Source organism: Colletotrichum siamense, assembly GCF_013390195.1.
Source record: "Colletotrichum siamense strain Cg363 chromosome Unknown KSG_Cg363_contig07, whole genome shotgun sequence".
Classification (NCBI taxonomy): Eukaryota; Fungi; Ascomycota; class Sordariomycetes; order Glomerellales; family Glomerellaceae; genus Colletotrichum; species Colletotrichum siamense.
In genome coordinates this window covers 4,330,555-4,346,746 of record NW_023501020.1, presented here as the reverse complement: position 1 = coordinate 4,346,746, position 16,192 = coordinate 4,330,555, and the positions used below count along the sequence as shown (strand labels likewise).

Genomic DNA, 16,192 nt, shown 5'->3' with positions numbered 1-16,192 from the left:
GTGTCACAAGCTGACAAAGGTCAGACGTAACTTAAACTTGGTTAGTTTTTGCCTTTCATTCTGCCAAACCCCACAGCCCACCGGGACTGTGCGACTGTCAAAGCGACAGGAACAGTTTCAGAACTCTCACGAGAGTCTATTTTTCTCTGCTTGTACTGCACAGAAAACAATGCCTCGGGTCATCAGACCGGACGATGAAGGGGAAACCGGCCGGATGATGAACAGAAAGCCATCGGATCAATTAGTGAAGGCCGAATTCCATATTTGGTGACCGTTGAGAACGAGCTGAAGCGAGCGAGCCCGAGAAACACTTACCGTTGAGGAGTAAGATCAGCCGAGTTTTGGAATCTGTACCGATTCGGGGGGGGGATGGAGGGGAGGGGGGAGAGGGCCCTCGGACAGGGCAGAAGATGCAGAGAGTGCACTGAGACTGGCCAGGAGCTTATCATTTGGCTAGAACAGGTAGGTAAGCAGAGCGGATGACAAAGAAATATGAAATACAACGGCCTTGCTTTCATTTCGCAGTTAACGTGTCAACAATGCAGACTGGGGGCTACCATTCTCGAAGTTCCCCGTAAGTTTTTATTCCGTGGATGTCCGTATTCTTGAAGTATATATGTGGTTAGCACCCAGGCCTCCATGTCCATGTGTGCTACTCCTCCTCCCTCGTCATTTTAGATGAACAACATATCATTGGTCATTATGGAGAGGCTCGAAGCTATTCCCGCGATTGTTCTCAGCAAGACCGCTCTGGCGTTCGCCGTGGCCGGTGTTCTCACGCTGTGTTTCCTCTACCGAACCCTGCTCCCTCGTCCGCTTCCTGGTATTCCTTACAACAAAACGGCAGCGACATCACTCTGGGGTGATATGCCGGAAATGATCAGCCATGTCAAAAATACTGGCGAAATGTATGACTGGCTTGGGGCTCAGAACATCAAACACCAATCCCCAATCATTCAAGTCTTCGGGCGACCATTCAGCAAGCCATGGGTCGTCATTTCAGACTTCCATGAGACACAGGATATATTGATTCGGCGAGGCAAAGAGTTCGACAGATCAGAGTTTACTGCTGACGTTCTAGCCGGCGTCATTCCAGAACACCATAGTAGATGGAAGACAAATGATGAATGGAAGAGTCGTCGCCGACTTATAGGGGACATACTGACCCCGAGTTTTCTCAGCAAAGTCGCTGCCCCCCTCCTCCACGAGAGCACCTTGCGCATGACTTCTTTGTGGCAAGAAAAGTCCCGGCTAGCCAAAGGTCGCGCTTTTTGGGCTTTGAAGGATATCAGCCACTGTGCCCTAGATGCCGTTCTTGGGTTCACTTTCGGTCCTGGTTTGGAAGGGCTCAGCGCCACTCAGCCACAAATTGACCACCTCGCGTCCATGTCCTCATTACCACACGAAACCATGAAGGATACCAATGATTCTCCAGTGAACTTTCCTGACACCCCGCCGAATCCCGTTGTTGAAGCGTTACTCAAACTTTCAGACAGCCTCGAGACTTCCATGAAGTCGCTATTCCCTGTACTTGCCCACTGGGTGCTTCGACAACGTGCATACCTGAGAACCGCAATCTCACTGAAGGAAGACCTGTTGAGACGCCAGATAGATCTTTCTGTTGCCCGAGTTCGGGCCGGGGAGAATGTGGTGCGGTGTGCAGTAGATGAGATGGTTCGCAGGGAGAAGAGCCAAGCAATGAAGGAGCGCCGACAGCCACAGTACCACTCACGATTTTTTTACGACGAGGTAAGCCTATTGCCGTCCATAATCGATCAAAGGTCGAATGAGCTGAGATTCTCAAAACAGTTGTATGGATTCACCCTTGGAGGTCACGAATCAACATCGAACTCAAATCAATGGGCCGTCAAAACGCTAGCGCGCCATCAGCAGCAACAGAACAAATTGCGGGCCAGTCTACGTGCTGCTCTTCCCGAGGCAGTATCAGAGAGGCGTGTTCCAACAGCCCAAGAGATCATGCAGATACGCTGCCCATACTTGGAGGCCAGCATCGAGGAACTTTTCCGCACATCACTGACAGCGCCAATGTGCGTCCGAAGTTCGACTCAAGACACGCAGATTCTTGGTAACCGCATTCCAAAGGGAACTGTGGTGTTTCAGGTCTGGAATCAGGCAAGCTATACGCAACCTGGCTTCTTTATTGACGATAGGCTGCGGACTCCGGCGGTTCAGGCTGCAGCGAAAGGGTCTGGAAACGGTGGCGAGGATTTTGGGTTCAGGACAGCGGATTATGCGCCTGAACGTTGGCTAGCGAAGTCCGGGGACGGCGGTAGAGATGTTTTCGATGCGACGCGAGGGAGGAACATGATTTTTAGCATGGGACCAAGGGGCTGCTATGGGCGCAAGCTGGCATATGTACAGATGAGGATGCTCGTAGTGTTGGTTTTGTGGGGTTTTCAGCTTGAAGAGTTGCCAGATGAACTCAACACGACGGGCGCGTACGACAAGCTTACTAGGGAGCCCCACGACTGCTATGTTCGACTGACCGCCCTAACTATATAGCCACTCAACTTTTCGATTTCTTGATATTAGATTGGATAGATTGAAAGTCCCCTTTCGTTGGATTTAGTTACATGCGATGCTTGCCTCTGAGCTTGCAACGCATTCAAATCCTTATCAGGGAGTGATCGCCTCCGCGCCAAGAAACGCCCGTTTCTTTGATATCTTCACAGCTTTGTAGTATTCCACAACCCGAGGAGGCAATGGGTACCAGCTACTTTGGGACGTCATGGATCGGCAGCAAACGACTCGGGTGAGCTCCCTTCGACCATCGCCGGCGACGCCCCATCTCCGTTTTCGCCCAGTTGGCATCGCTTTTTCGTCGAGGTATTTCCTACCGACTGGTCTTCACGAAGGCGAACTTCGGAGTTGGAGATTCTCCTTCAGAGTTTAGATACGACAGCGAACCCCGAACCCTACCATTCAGGGCCTTATTCTTCAGTAGATGGGATGAACTCAAGCGGACATCCGCTGGGCAACTAGCGCCGAACTCTACATAGAACTCAAATCCGCAACGAACGTCTGAACACAGCTGGAACGAAGACCCGAGGACACGAGTCCATCGGAATAGCATACCCCAAGGCAGACAGCTTTTTAGCCGGAACTCTCCACTTCGGGACCCGGCCCGGACGACCGCACACATTCGGGGTTCTCCATGAACAGACTCTAGCCTGACTTTCGCATCTTGCTGCCGCATTTTCAGTGAGTTAGTAAAAAAATCGAACCATGTGCTTCTGATTAATTGGGTTGTTGAAGAGAGTCGCATTGACCACCCATGAATGTTTCTTACACCACATCAGTGAAACCAAGTTTCCTATCAAGCCGCGGGTATGATTGGTTTCCTTCTACTTCTACATATGTAAACTGTGCCCACTATTTTCCCTGGGTCTAAATCTCACCTCTTCAGTCTCAGTGGATTGATTGAAATTCCACGGAAGAGGCCCATTGTCGAGGATCCTGTCAACACGCCCTTTCCCCCCCCCCCCCCCCCCCCCCAAAGGTAACCTCTACAAAGCTGCGTCTCAATGGCTAACACACCAGACAACAATCTTTTGACGTTCAAAGAAGTGATTTGCTTTGAACCCCTCTGCTAGGCAGTGCGCACTTGGTATCCATCCTCATCTTATACTCAGGGGCTGGGCTCGGCCCTCCCCTGTACCACAGACCCTGAGGCATCTCGCCTGGCGAGCCAGCCTTCTTGTCTCCCGCATATCTATTTGTAAAATATTCTTTGTCCTTCATCTCGTCACTTTCAACCCACTGGCACCTTGTGAATGAAAGAATCAGTTCACTGATACTGAAGTCACCTCTGTTATACTGCTGCCCAAGGACAGGGACGATGGCATTGGTCGCTTCCCGGGCGTGGTAGTGGGGGATCTTAGAGAAGAGATGGTGAACGACATGGTCCGTGGAGATATTGTGGAAGAAGTGCACCCCTATAAAACCCCATGGCCATGAAAAGTACCGATCCATGGTGGCGGTTGCGCCCAAGACGAATGTCCACTCTTCAGAGGTGTATTTTGGGATATCAGGATGGGTGTGGTGGAGGTAAGTGATCATGACTATCAAATATTGCAGATGAGCTAGTGAAGGTCGTCTGTTTGCTCGACTTTACTTACCAATCCAGTGATTAACCCACATCCATGGCGCAATCCACAGCCAGAAGACATCTGAAAATGCTCCGGTGTGCTTGTACAACAGCCAAAGGCCGACGAGCGTGCTAACGCATCCAATATCGGAAATAATGACGGCGTTGACTTCGGAACTCCTAAACAAGGATCCCCAAGGATCCAGGTGACTATGTCGCCAGAATGGCATTCCTGGTTTAATTACGGCAGACGGCGCGCAAGCGATGTTGGTCAGGACATACCAGACCCAGCCGACAGTTTGTTGCAGTACAATTCTGAAGAAAAGCCAGGCAGGTGCATCTTCGCCAAGCTCGTCTAGCTTTCCAGGCTCCAAGCTGAGCTTGGCTGCGTACTCATTTCGAAGAGGCGGCACGTAGTTGTGATCTTTCTCCATGTTTCCAGCGTAGATATGGTGACGGCGATGAGTTGACTTCCAGGAGAAGTACGGGGCAAGGAGAAAGGAGTGAAGAATGAAGCCAATGATGTCGTTCACGGCGCTTATCGTGGAAAAGGCGCTGTGGCCGCACTCGTGGGCAATTATCCATAGGCCGGTCCAAACTAGGCCCTGGACAAAGCTGTGAGTCAGAAGCACAAAATACTTGATGTACAAGTACGGCGCTTCCCAGCCGAATTCCGAAATCTTTGCATAGAGATAACAGAGCAGTGTTGCGTAGGAAAGATCGCGGAAGAGGTAGAAAAATGACCAGAAATGGTTAGGCTTGAAGCAATGAGCTGGTATGGCCTGTCGAAGCTCCATGATCCCAACGTGAGCTTTCACCAATGGTTTCTGAAGTGAATGTCAGTGAAGGATGCACAGATAGCGTTCATTTGTTTCACCTCCGCTCTATCGGACAGAAACTCAGTGGGATGGAGTTCTTCGGCGGTGTCAAAGCCGGTCCTCTGCGGCTCTTCGGAAGGGAACATAATAATTGTTGAAAACAAAAACGTTGCAACAGGCTGAAGGTATTCACAGCAGCAATGAAGCCGGCTTCCCAAAAGTTGGTTCGCAAGATACGAGAGACAGCAATGCTGAAAACTAATTGCATTGGAGGCATTGAGAATTGTGTCAACGTTGGCGATGATTCAATACTTATAGTATGTTCACCGCGCAGGATATCTGTAGAGCAAGTGCCTGATTGATCGTCTGATGGCCCGGTCAAAAGGGGTTAATACACGAACGTCAGCTAACTAGGCATACACGCAAGGGAAAACCCGGATATGGGACTGCATAGTGGAAAAAGCGGAGATTACATTTGTCAAGTTTGCTTCCAGAGTGGGTTCAGGTTGAAGCAGGAAGTAACCGACACACAATTTTGGTTGGGCCGTCTTTGCTGAGTCTGGTGTCTATTGGCTTGAGATGTTTGTTTGCTTTGCCCAATGACGGCTGATTGTAGGACCTTTGCCGCTTTCCAGCTTTCAACTAAATAGCGCAACCCAGGTTGAAAAGCGGCAAATCTTGGTCATATTCCCTGCGATCGCAATTTTGTTTGCAGCGCTGGTAACCAAAGAGACCTGGCAGTAGTTCTTTTCAGCCGATCCAGTTCAGCCGATGGATCTGTTAAGCGGCACATAGTCATCACAGCACCTACCGTGTTGTGGAGCTCGTTACATATGGAACACTTGGTGCGGCACAGGCAGTCCAAATGGGCTTCACTGTCCCTAAAGCGACATGCTGCTTGAAGCCGCCACACCATGACTAACATGCGCTATAAACACCTTCTTACCAATCATCAACATCTCAGGAAGTAACATACAATACGGAGATTATACGCAGTCGTTTTTTTCACCTACTTCATGGTTGTTGGTGCGGCTGTTTCGGTGGCATTGCCCTGTTGGTTTCTTCTATTGGTGACTCCATGTAGTCGCAGGGAAAGTGTACCAGGGGTGCGACGGGTGCTTCTGGGCCGACAATCACTCACTCTCACTCATCTTGTTACTTGGCCCAGTTGACTCAGGAACCAAACATCAACGCGGAAGAGCAGGGTTCACTTTTGAACCGATTGAGAAACCGCATGTCATTGCGTGCAGGGAATCCCAAATCTATCTACCTATCTACTGAGTACCCGGCCCTTCTCCCTGACAAGATCGTCCGTCCCTTTCTACAGGTCGCTGGAACCAGCAAGTTTACCTCCAAATATCCCTCGCATCTAGAGCTTGTGTCATGTTATCAAGCTCGTGATCCAGCCTCCTCGCATTATTGTGGCAGACAGAAGATGTTCCTTGGGGGGAAACCGCATGCATCTATTTGCCCTCAATGTCGATTTTGTCCTTCTCATCACTGATCTCGCCCTTCTTGGGATAAGTCATAGCCACCTGGTAGCATCCATACTTCTTAGCCCTGCGTTCAATTTCCTCCTGCAGGTCGAATTCCGGTTCACCAGGCTTCAGGTTGTGGAAGGAGTCTACCAGCTCCTGCATCTCTTGGTTGATCTTGGCATGTTCCTCGGGCTTGACCGGCTTGACGAAGCGCTGAAAATCAACCTTGACGCCAGGGTGGCGAATAAACGCATTGGTTTGGCCGGAGTAGGCAATGCTGCCGCGGGCCCAGATATACTGGTTTGCATCCAACCAGGAGATGAGATCGGCCGGAATGGTGCCTTGCTTCTTCTCCAGCTCAGCCTTGATGTTTTGACCAAGCGTCTGCTTGCCCGAGATCATCCACTCGTTGAGCGTGTCTCGGCCGACACCACAGGTAGTGATGAGGTGAACATAGATGTCGAAGAGCTTGGCGACGTCGTCTCGGTGACAAATGACCTCGAAGCCGTAGCCGCGGAAAGCCTTGGTCACCTCGAAACCAGGACAGAATCCCTTCTTGACTGCGGCGATGAGCCCATCAGTGACCGACTCGTCCTTTCCAAAGGCTTCCTCTGCAACTTCCTTGGCACGAGCTCTCATGAGCTTGGCTGCCACTTCGGTGTCCATACCAGACGGCACGGACTGAGCCGTCATCTGCTGCATCAAGAGGCTCTCGAAGCTTTCGCGGTCAGGGCAGATCCTCTTGAGCTGGTCAAGAAGCTCCTTGGGAAGACGGCCAGGCTCAGCTTGGGTGTCTCCATCTCCTAGGGAAGAGTCCCAAATGTACTGGTGTTTACTGAAGAACTCGATGAGGTGGTCAGGGACAACACCAGGCTCAGAGTCGAGACGAGCCTTTATCTTTGCAGCGAACGCCTTGCCCCCCTTGGAGCGCATGGTGTTGAGTGACCTAGCGGTGATGCGGTAACCTCCAATGAAGGCCTCGTAGAACTCCCAAAGCTTGCGAAAGTCGACAAAAGAGTTGGTTCGGTCCATGAAGAAGTCCTGGAGGGCAGCACGGTCCATGGGGGCGTCGCCATTCTCGACGATCGCATCGATGATGATCTCAGCAGAGGTCTTGCGCGGCATTGTGATTGTTGATGTACGTTATCTACCGTCCAATCTGTCAGTTTATACACAAGACCTAGCTTGATCAATGATACATACCAAGCGGGTTTCTCTAAGATCTGAGATGGGTTGTGAGTGGGCGGGGTGGCTAAGATTGACTGGAGGTGGAAAGTCGGGGAGTGGGCTTGTGTTGCAATTGAAAGCTCGAAGAATTCGTGGACGGAAGATGGAAAGAGGAGGAAGGAAAATTCTTTCGTGGTAGAAAAGAAAGCAAGAGCAGAGAGTGGTGGATGGATGGAAGTCGAAAGGCGGTAATGGGAAATTTTTCACGGGGACGGAAGTGAAAGCGGGCCAAGAATGGTCTGTTTGTTGCATACTAAGAAGGAAGGCAGGGGCTGGCTCAATCACACACCTGATTCTGTGATCTACCTGCATCTTCCCGATGTCGTCCAGGAAGGGCCCGCCTTGAAGGTTTTTTGTTGCTCCCCGCCTACTTCATTCCTCTACCATACTGTGACACATTTGCTCAAGGCTCCAGCACTTCATCCAATCATCTACTTTGTTCATATGCTGCCTTCCCTTTCTGTGATTACCTGTCTCTTGCGATACTTTGATGCACTAGGTATTTCTTCTCCTAAAACCAATTCCTCACTTACACCGTCGGCGGTGACCCACCCACCTTTCAACGGTTCCCTTGGCAATATCCAGATGCAATGTTTCCAGGTAATACGCCAATGTACGTTTGGCCTCGTGACGCTTGTAAAAGGACGAGCGACATCTTCAAATACAATTCGTCAAGCAACCACAAACGTTGACTCATCCCATCCGTAGACCTTCCCCAGTCGTCTTGATAGTATCAGGCTGCGATATCCCTCGATCTGTCCGTTGTGAGGACGGTGCAGTGTAATTGATCTTTTCTCCATCGCTCCAGCTTCCGGAGTGAAAGTCACTGCTGAACCGGAGCACCGTGCTACTGAAAACCCTAGATATCCCATTGCTCTCTCAAAGGCGTTCCAGCTTACTCTTGTCCTCGCTCTGTCTTTTCCCATGATGGTCCAGAATGCCTCAGCGGTGACCAAGTTGACTGTTTTCGGCGGGACTGGAGCGCTGAGCATTTCCTTATATTCTAGCTTGTGTGGTGCTGATGCGTCTCTGACCTGTAGTCGGGAGATTTCGGATGGAAGTTCTTCTTTGGCTTGTCGCTCCTCTCTCTTTCTGGTTCGGGGGCAGAACTTGAGCACTTGGGTGAGTATTTCATTCAGAAATTTGAGCACGTGCAGTTGATCTTGGAGGGAGATGAATTGGGCGGCGTATGGTGAGTGGATGTTTTCTCCTGGGGCAAGTTCGGATTCTGGCAGAGTGACGCTGCGGCTGCCATCAAGAAGTTCTTCGTCAGTGCCATGGACTTCATCGGGGTTGTCGAGGATCGTCTTCTTGCGAACTTCGTTGGAAGTTGGGCATGGAATTCGATTGCCTGCGGTATGAACTTACCTGACTTGTCCCCCAGCAGTCCCTGCTATGTGACACTCGACCCATCTCAGAAGCACTTCCGGGTCTGAAGTGACGTCTTGCAGCCGGAGGCTGACGCCTGGTATGTCGAAGAAGACGTCTTCACAAGAAGTCTCTTTTCGGTTTGGGGAGCTCTTGGTGCCATTGATTGTCGATAAGCATTGAGCCCGTTCTTTGCTGCTGAATGAGCGCCAGCGAGTATTGATCCTAGCACCATGTTTGCCGACCTCTTGTGAGAGAGCATCATGTTGGGTCTTCATGGCTTCCAAAATGGTCTGATTATGGAGCTCTCTGGCTGAATTTTCATCCCGAGGACGACGGCGGCCCTGTTTCCTCCGTGGCGATGTGGGTGGCAGTTTCATCGGGAAATAATGCTGCGACTTAAATGAGGTTCAGCCGATTTGTTGGTTGGCTGATTGGATGATCGGTCGAAAAGAAGCAAGATATCTGCAAGTGAAGGGTTGTTTGTCCACCGCCCACACTCGGCATCAGCCTTCTGGGTCGCTTGGGAGGTGAGAGCGGCCGCAGGGTGAATACAGGAAAAACCAATCATCCTCCAGCCGTGTTTGCCCCCAGCATACTGGGGAGGCAACAACAGAAAGAGGAACGAAGATGAAAACAATCATACAAGCAGCTGGTCCCTGGGAACTTTCGAAACTATAACGACGACTTTGCATAGATTTTCCCCCAGTCATACATCCTAGGGCAAAATAGAAAACAGGCAGGTACTACTTATCCCTTGTTACCTCCCAGTCACACACTCGTCAATTAGTAACAAATTCTTCAGGATCCATATGCATACTATGCTCCTGGCGAACATGTCACAGGCCAAAGTCTCGAAGCATTAAAAGCGACGTCGTATTAGGCCCCCCCCCCCCCCCCCCCCCCCCCCCAGACCTGGTGCTGGCCGCAGGCAAGGATCCCCGCCACTAGCGCGCACCGATTCCCTGCATCCTGCCTGATCTGGTAAGGACCCACTCTGTGTCGGCGCACGGGCAGTCCCCTGTCCAAGCCCAGGTGAGAAGGGGTGTGGGGGTTTGTCTGTGCTTGAGCGAGCATTAGGTACCTTCCGTCATCTCAAGATCCGGAAGATCTGTACTTTTCCCCCCTACCAACGCTATCTCACCCTCAAAATCGTCGCATCACATCCAAACCATGACTTCCAAACCATGACTTCCATCAGTCGTAGCGAAGCCATGAGGCGAGGGTGGGAGACGAGACGACGCAACAAAGCGGAACGCCTCGCTCTAGAGGCTCAGAGACGCGCCTCGCCAAACGCGTCCCCTGCTGCCGCTGCTTCATTCAATGATGTAAGCTATCTCAACCTCCAAGCCGGTATATCCCTTTCTCACCATAATCCCAGTCTCCTATGGCCCGATCTCGCCGTGTGCCAAAGCCAGTTCGGGTCCAGTCCTAGGAGGATGACGCCGCCCGGCCCGCACAAGAAGTTGCAGACCATGCGGTTCCCCCGGAGGTATGTTCATCCATTCTTGTCACCCGATCGCTACATGTTTTGCTGACCTTCGATGCCACCGCAAAAAAAAGGCTACCACAGATTGCCTGAACACCTTCGCTGATGTCATCGATTCCATCCTCGGATACAGGGTAGACGTCGTCGATGGCGTTGAGCTGAACGTCAGATACGCAGATAAATCCACAGCCTGGAAGTCTGAGTACGATATCTCTTGGCTGGCCCACTCCAAGGTGCTTGACTTTTGGAATCGCTTCCCTGGCGGTCGGAATGAAGCAGTCCTAGCCTTCAATGGTGGATGGATCCATTGTCCCCGAGTCATGGCTATCATTGGCCATCGGAAGGTCTCAGGTCTTTCTCTGCAGTTCAAGGTTATTTGGCAAGGACTTTCACTGGAGAGGGTCTCGTGGCAATCCGAGTCGGGAATTGGATCGGTCTGCAAACCTGGCACCATCGAAGGCTACTGGCGCGCCGCTGCTGTTGAGCCTCCCGGTCAAGCACTGGCTCAGAACGCATGTCTTCCGGCCACCCATGTAACCATTGAGGAGGTTTGGCCGTGGGCATCAGCAAGCTACATCAAGGAAGGAGGACTTGGCTCAGCTGCGACTTGAGTCAGATCGGGCTGGGAGATTGAGTGGTGCGAATTCAGCCAGTAGGGTCTGTCTTAGCGCTTCACGGCCCTTTTCCACAGTTCTTATCCTCATTAAACCTTGTTCGGGTTCTGTAAGACAAGTTCATGCTAGAAGATCCACAGATGTTGTCAGAATAAACTATAGATTGAACCTTTCTTCCCTTCTAATGTGACGATAGGCTCACGAAGTATGGCTAACGCGCAATAGGTGCTAACCTGGATTAATTGATATTGAGTTGCAGAAAGAAAAAGTCGGAAGTGGGGGCGCGGGCGCGCGAGGCTCTATAGGCGCGCCCAGCGCGCTCGCTATAGGTCACATGCTTAGGTATATGACGCGCTCTAAGGTAGGCATAGCGCTAGCACTATAATAGTACCCCCCCCCTTCTTTATAGGTTTTTATCTATAGAAACTACTTATTTCATATATAAAAGTAAAAATCCCCTACTTTAAGGTTTTTTTTTCTTCCTCTATATATAATAAAAAGAGTATATCTATTAATATACTAGCTAGAGGTTATAAATATAATATATACTAAAGTAGCTATAAATAAGATTTATATTAATAGCTTATAGAAGTTATATTTTAATACTATTATTACTATTTTATATATATATATATATATGTATATATATATATATAGCTATCTAATTATTATAATTATAAGCTTTATAATAAATATAAATATAAAGATATTTAGAGGCTATAAGCTATAGTTAGGTTAAACTAATAGAAGAAGTACCTAAAAAGTAACTATAGTATTACTATATTACTTTTACTTACTTCTTTTAAGATCTCCTTTTCTTATCTTTTAATAAATACTTACTAAGTCCTTACTATAGAGGGTTTTATACTTTATTTTTATAGAGTTCTCTATCTTTTTAAGTTAATCTAGCTAAACTATCCTTAAACTTTTTTAGTCTAAATAGCTAAACTTTTATAATTATCCCCTTTTTAATTATAATAGTTTTTATTATAAAATAAAACTAATAGTAAATAAAAACCTCTATAATTTATAATAAGCTCTTATAGTTATTATTATTATTATTATTAACTATCTTTATTATTTATATAGTAGTTATTTATTATATATTTACTAAAGCTCTTTTATTTCTTAGTACTATTATTATCTCTATAAGTTTTATAATCCTACTTTTAAAGTTAAATTATTCACTTTTTAAAGTTTCTTTAAAAATCTCTCTTACTTCTTAAAAAAAGAAATTATCCCTATAAAGTTTATATTTTTTACTTATAAGTATTTTTATTCTTTACTTAATAAGTCCTCTCTAAATAATAACTTTATAATAACTTTATTTTTTATTCTATTTATCCTTTTTTTAAAATAAGTATATTATAAAGCTATTCTAAATATTAGATAATAACTATTATTATTTGTTAACATAGGTATAAGCATATTTAGGGGCGTAGTATATACGCCTATATAGTATAGGGTTATAGATAGAGTTAAGTTATGATAAAAAGTGATAATCCTAAGCATTTATAGGTATTTAATTATATAGATAATAATAAGGGAAGAGATATATTATGATGATTCCTATTTTTATTATTAGCAGGTTATTCTTTATAGTAGGGAAAAGTGAGGGGAAAAATAACCTGAAACGTAACCTACTAAACTGCTAATTATATAAGGTGCTTACGTAACTATACGTATTATATAATTAATATTATAGTTATAGGTTATAATAAATAAAGCATTTTTATATAAGGTTTTATACCTTAAAGTCTATTAGTTTATTTTATATAGAATATTTAAGTAAGTAAGTATTCTTATAAGTATTATTATTATTATATTAGATGTTATATATTAATATCCCCCCTTAAGGTATATATAGTTGATTTATAGTATATAGCTTACTTACTTAATATATATATACGTTATAAGTATAAAAAACTTGAAAACCTAGTAGGAAAAATAAGAAAAATACTCCTATATTATATAATATATTTATATAACTAGTTAAAAAACTCTTATTAAAGAACCTTATAAGTAAAAAGGTAAGAGAAAACTAGTAAGTTATTCCTTTAATATAGTTATTATTATTACTATTATTATTATTATTATTATTATATATTATATTAAGTATATTATTAAATATAACTTTGCCTAAAGGCTTAGTTAATATATCTGCAATGTTAGACTTAGTGTCTATATAAAATAACATTATATCTTTATTTAATAAAGATTCTCTAGCAAAATAATATTTAATATTAATATACTTAGATTTTTATAAAATTTAGGATTTTCAGCTAGCTTTTTAGCTACTAAGTTATTTATAAAAATTTTAGGTTTATTTATAGTATTAAAACCTAGATTAGTTAAATTAAAATTATAACTATTATATAGATATAAGGCTTCTTTTACTACTTCAGTTAAAGCTATATATTTAGCTTTATAAGTAGATAAAGCTACTATTTTTTGTTTTATAGTACTATAAGTTATTATATTATATAATCCCTAGTAAAATATATAAGCTAATATAGATTTTCTATTATCTAGGTCTCTAGCCTAATTAGAGTCTAAATAACCTATTAAATCCTATATTATATTATTATTATAGTTATAATAGATTCCTTTATTAGGATAATTATTTATATAACCTTATAGATAATCTAGAGCTATAAAATACTCTTTAGAAAGGTTTATTATATATCTTAATAATATTATAACTACTAGAGCTATATTATATCTAGTTTTTAAAGCTAGATATAAAAAGGCTCTAATCTACTGCTAAAATTATAGAATTTCTTCTTTAATAGCAATATATTTATTTATATATAATTTTATATTATCTCTCATAAGAGTTATAGATAGATTTATATTAGTTTTATTATATTTATTTAATATCTTTTATATATATTTAGTTTGATATATAAAGAAAGACTTATTAGGTCTATCTATATTAAACTTATAGCTTAAGAAGGTATTAAGCTCCCCTAAAAGTTATATTTTTATAAATTACCTTAGTTTATTATATATATAGTTACTGGTAATAATATTATTAGCTACTAATAGTATATTATCTATATAGTTATAAATTATAGCTTTATAGCTATTTTTATTTAGTATAAATACTACTTTATTATAAGGTGAAATAATAAATCTTAATCTTAATAATATAGTTTTTAAATAGTTATACTATAGTCTAAAGTTTTATTTTAACCTATATAAAGCTTTAAGAAGCTTATAGTAATATTTATTATTATTAGACTTATAATTATAATTAGGATTAAATTCTAACTTATTTATAGTTTTATTATATAAAAAACCTATTAGTAATATTATATATATATCTATATCTATATTAGTATATATAAACGCTATAGTAATATTATATTATAAAAGAATCTAATTTTCTTTTATAGTAAATATAACTATAAACCTATAGCTTTTAAGTCTATAGGTAGTAGAAAAGGTTTCTAAGTAATTAATACCTAAATATTAATTAAAACCTTAAGTAACCTATCTTACTTTATACTTATAAATATTATTTATTTTATCTTTTAATTTTATAGTATATACCTATCCACCGCCTAAAGATAAATATTATCTAGTTTTTATATAATTTCCTAAGTTTTTATATCTTCTATTTAAGTTATTTCTAATTATATAGCCTAAATCTAATTATCTTTATAAGGAGAATTTAAGGCTTATCTTATACTAAAAGGCTCTTCTAATATAATAACTAATAGTATATAAGAAGCTTTATATATAGAACTAGTTCTAATAGTCTTATTATTATTAGTTATAATGTTATTATTTATTTTATATATACTAAGAGCAGGGTAGTCCTAAATAGTAAATAATAGTGCACTTTTAGTATTATTAACTATATTATTAACCTATTAGTAGTCTTTTTTAGCTTCTTCTAATAGAGAGGGAATCTCTATTAATAACTTAGATTTTTATTTATTTATTTCTCTATTATTAATATTAGTAGTTTTTATACTATTATTATATGAACTACTCATATTAGTATTAGTACTATAGCTATTATTATATGAAATAGTACTATAATTTTTATAGCTATTATTAATAGTTTTATTATTATTATTATTAGTTATATTATTATTATTATTAATAATAGTCTCATTACTTAGATTCTTAAGAGTATTATTTATTATAGTAATATCTCTACTTATAGTAGAATTATTACTATAAGAGATAGATTAACTAGAAATATCTCTTAGTAGACTATTATAGGTAGTATTATATCTATTATTATTAAGTATAATACTACTATTAGTATCCTTAAAGTAGGTATTTATACTTATAGGAAGCTCTTTATAATAAGAAATAAAGGTATTTTCTAAGATTTCAACATCTTAAGACTATAAGGCTCTCTTTAGTTATATATCCTAGATTTTATACCTATTAGATCTATAATTAATTAGTGATACGCCTGATTAATAGCTCTACTTATAGGTATTAATATAGCTATTATATTAGCTATAGATAAGCCTATAGATAAAGCTATAGATAAGGCTATAGATAAAGCTATAAGTATAACTATAGGTATAGCTATAGGTATAGCTATAAATATAACCTTCTCTATAGCTATAGGTATAGCTATTAAGAGGGTATCTTTATATATACTTATTAATCTAACTTATAATATAAGATTTATTAAATAGTAGTATAACTTAAAAACTATAGCTATATTAATTCTCTTAATTAGAGGCCTTAATATATATATAACTAACCCCTACTTATATATCCCTCTTAACTTAAAGAATATAACCTTAACTAGGTTATATTAAATACTAAACTTTTTACTAACTAATTAGTAAAATTATAAGCTTTAGTAATATCTCTTATATAGCTAGATATTTAGCTTATTAGTTACTAAAACCTAAAGATCTAAATTAAATAATAAAACTTTATATAGCTTTATAGAAAAACCTAAACTTATTTACTAGCTAACTATTATTAGATAAAAAGACTTTATTAGAGGTAGTATATTACTATATATACTAAGAGGTATACTTAAGGATTAAAATAAAACTCTAAGCTTTATATTTATAATAGTTAATAAACTATATTAACTATATAGCTTA

General features: G+C 41.9%; 5 protein-coding genes across 5 annotated transcripts; 2 read left to right on the top strand and 3 right to left on the bottom strand.

The window, feature by feature from the left end:
* Positions 1-702: 702 nt before the first annotated feature.
* Positions 703-2,523, top strand: CGCS363_v011484 (Cytochrome P450 monooxygenase TRI13; the record flags this gene model as incomplete). The annotated part of the gene is made up of 2 exons (XM_036643333.1): positions 703-1,749; positions 1,810-2,523. The coding sequence occupies 2 exons, from the start codon at positions 703-705 to the stop codon at positions 2,521-2,523; spliced, it is 1,761 nt and encodes a 586-aa protein (XP_036491721.1).
* A 1,056-nt stretch (positions 2,524-3,579) lies between these two features.
* On the bottom strand, positions 3,580-5,072 carry CGCS363_v011483 (Oleate hydroxylase FAH12; the record flags this gene model as incomplete). Its single annotated transcript, XM_036643332.1, has 3 exons — positions 3,580-4,082; positions 4,140-4,935; positions 4,986-5,072. The coding sequence occupies 3 exons, from the start codon at positions 5,070-5,072 to the stop codon at positions 3,580-3,582; spliced, it is 1,386 nt and encodes a 461-aa protein (XP_036492106.1).
* Positions 5,073-6,389: 1,317 nt separating this feature from the next.
* On the bottom strand, positions 6,390-7,529 carry CGCS363_v011482 (uncharacterized protein; the record flags this gene model as incomplete). The annotated part of the gene is made up of 1 exon (XM_036643331.1): positions 6,390-7,529. The coding sequence occupies one exon, from the start codon at positions 7,527-7,529 to the stop codon at positions 6,390-6,392; it is 1,140 nt and encodes a 379-aa protein (XP_036492105.1).
* A 773-nt stretch (positions 7,530-8,302) lies between these two features.
* CGCS363_v011481 (uncharacterized protein) lies at positions 8,303-9,277 on the bottom strand (the record flags this gene model as incomplete). Its single annotated transcript, XM_036643330.1, has 2 exons — positions 8,303-8,954; positions 9,000-9,277. 2 exons carry the CDS (start codon positions 9,275-9,277, stop codon positions 8,303-8,305), a joined length of 930 nt encoding a protein of 309 aa, XP_036492104.1.
* A 1,045-nt stretch (positions 9,278-10,322) lies between these two features.
* Positions 10,323-11,099, top strand: CGCS363_v011480 (uncharacterized protein; the record flags this gene model as incomplete). The annotated part of the gene is made up of 3 exons (XM_036643329.1): positions 10,323-10,327; positions 10,381-10,491; positions 10,622-11,099. The coding sequence occupies 3 exons, from the start codon at positions 10,323-10,325 to the stop codon at positions 11,097-11,099; spliced, it is 594 nt and encodes a 197-aa protein (XP_036492103.1).
* Between the last annotated feature and the right edge of the window lie 5,093 nt (positions 11,100-16,192).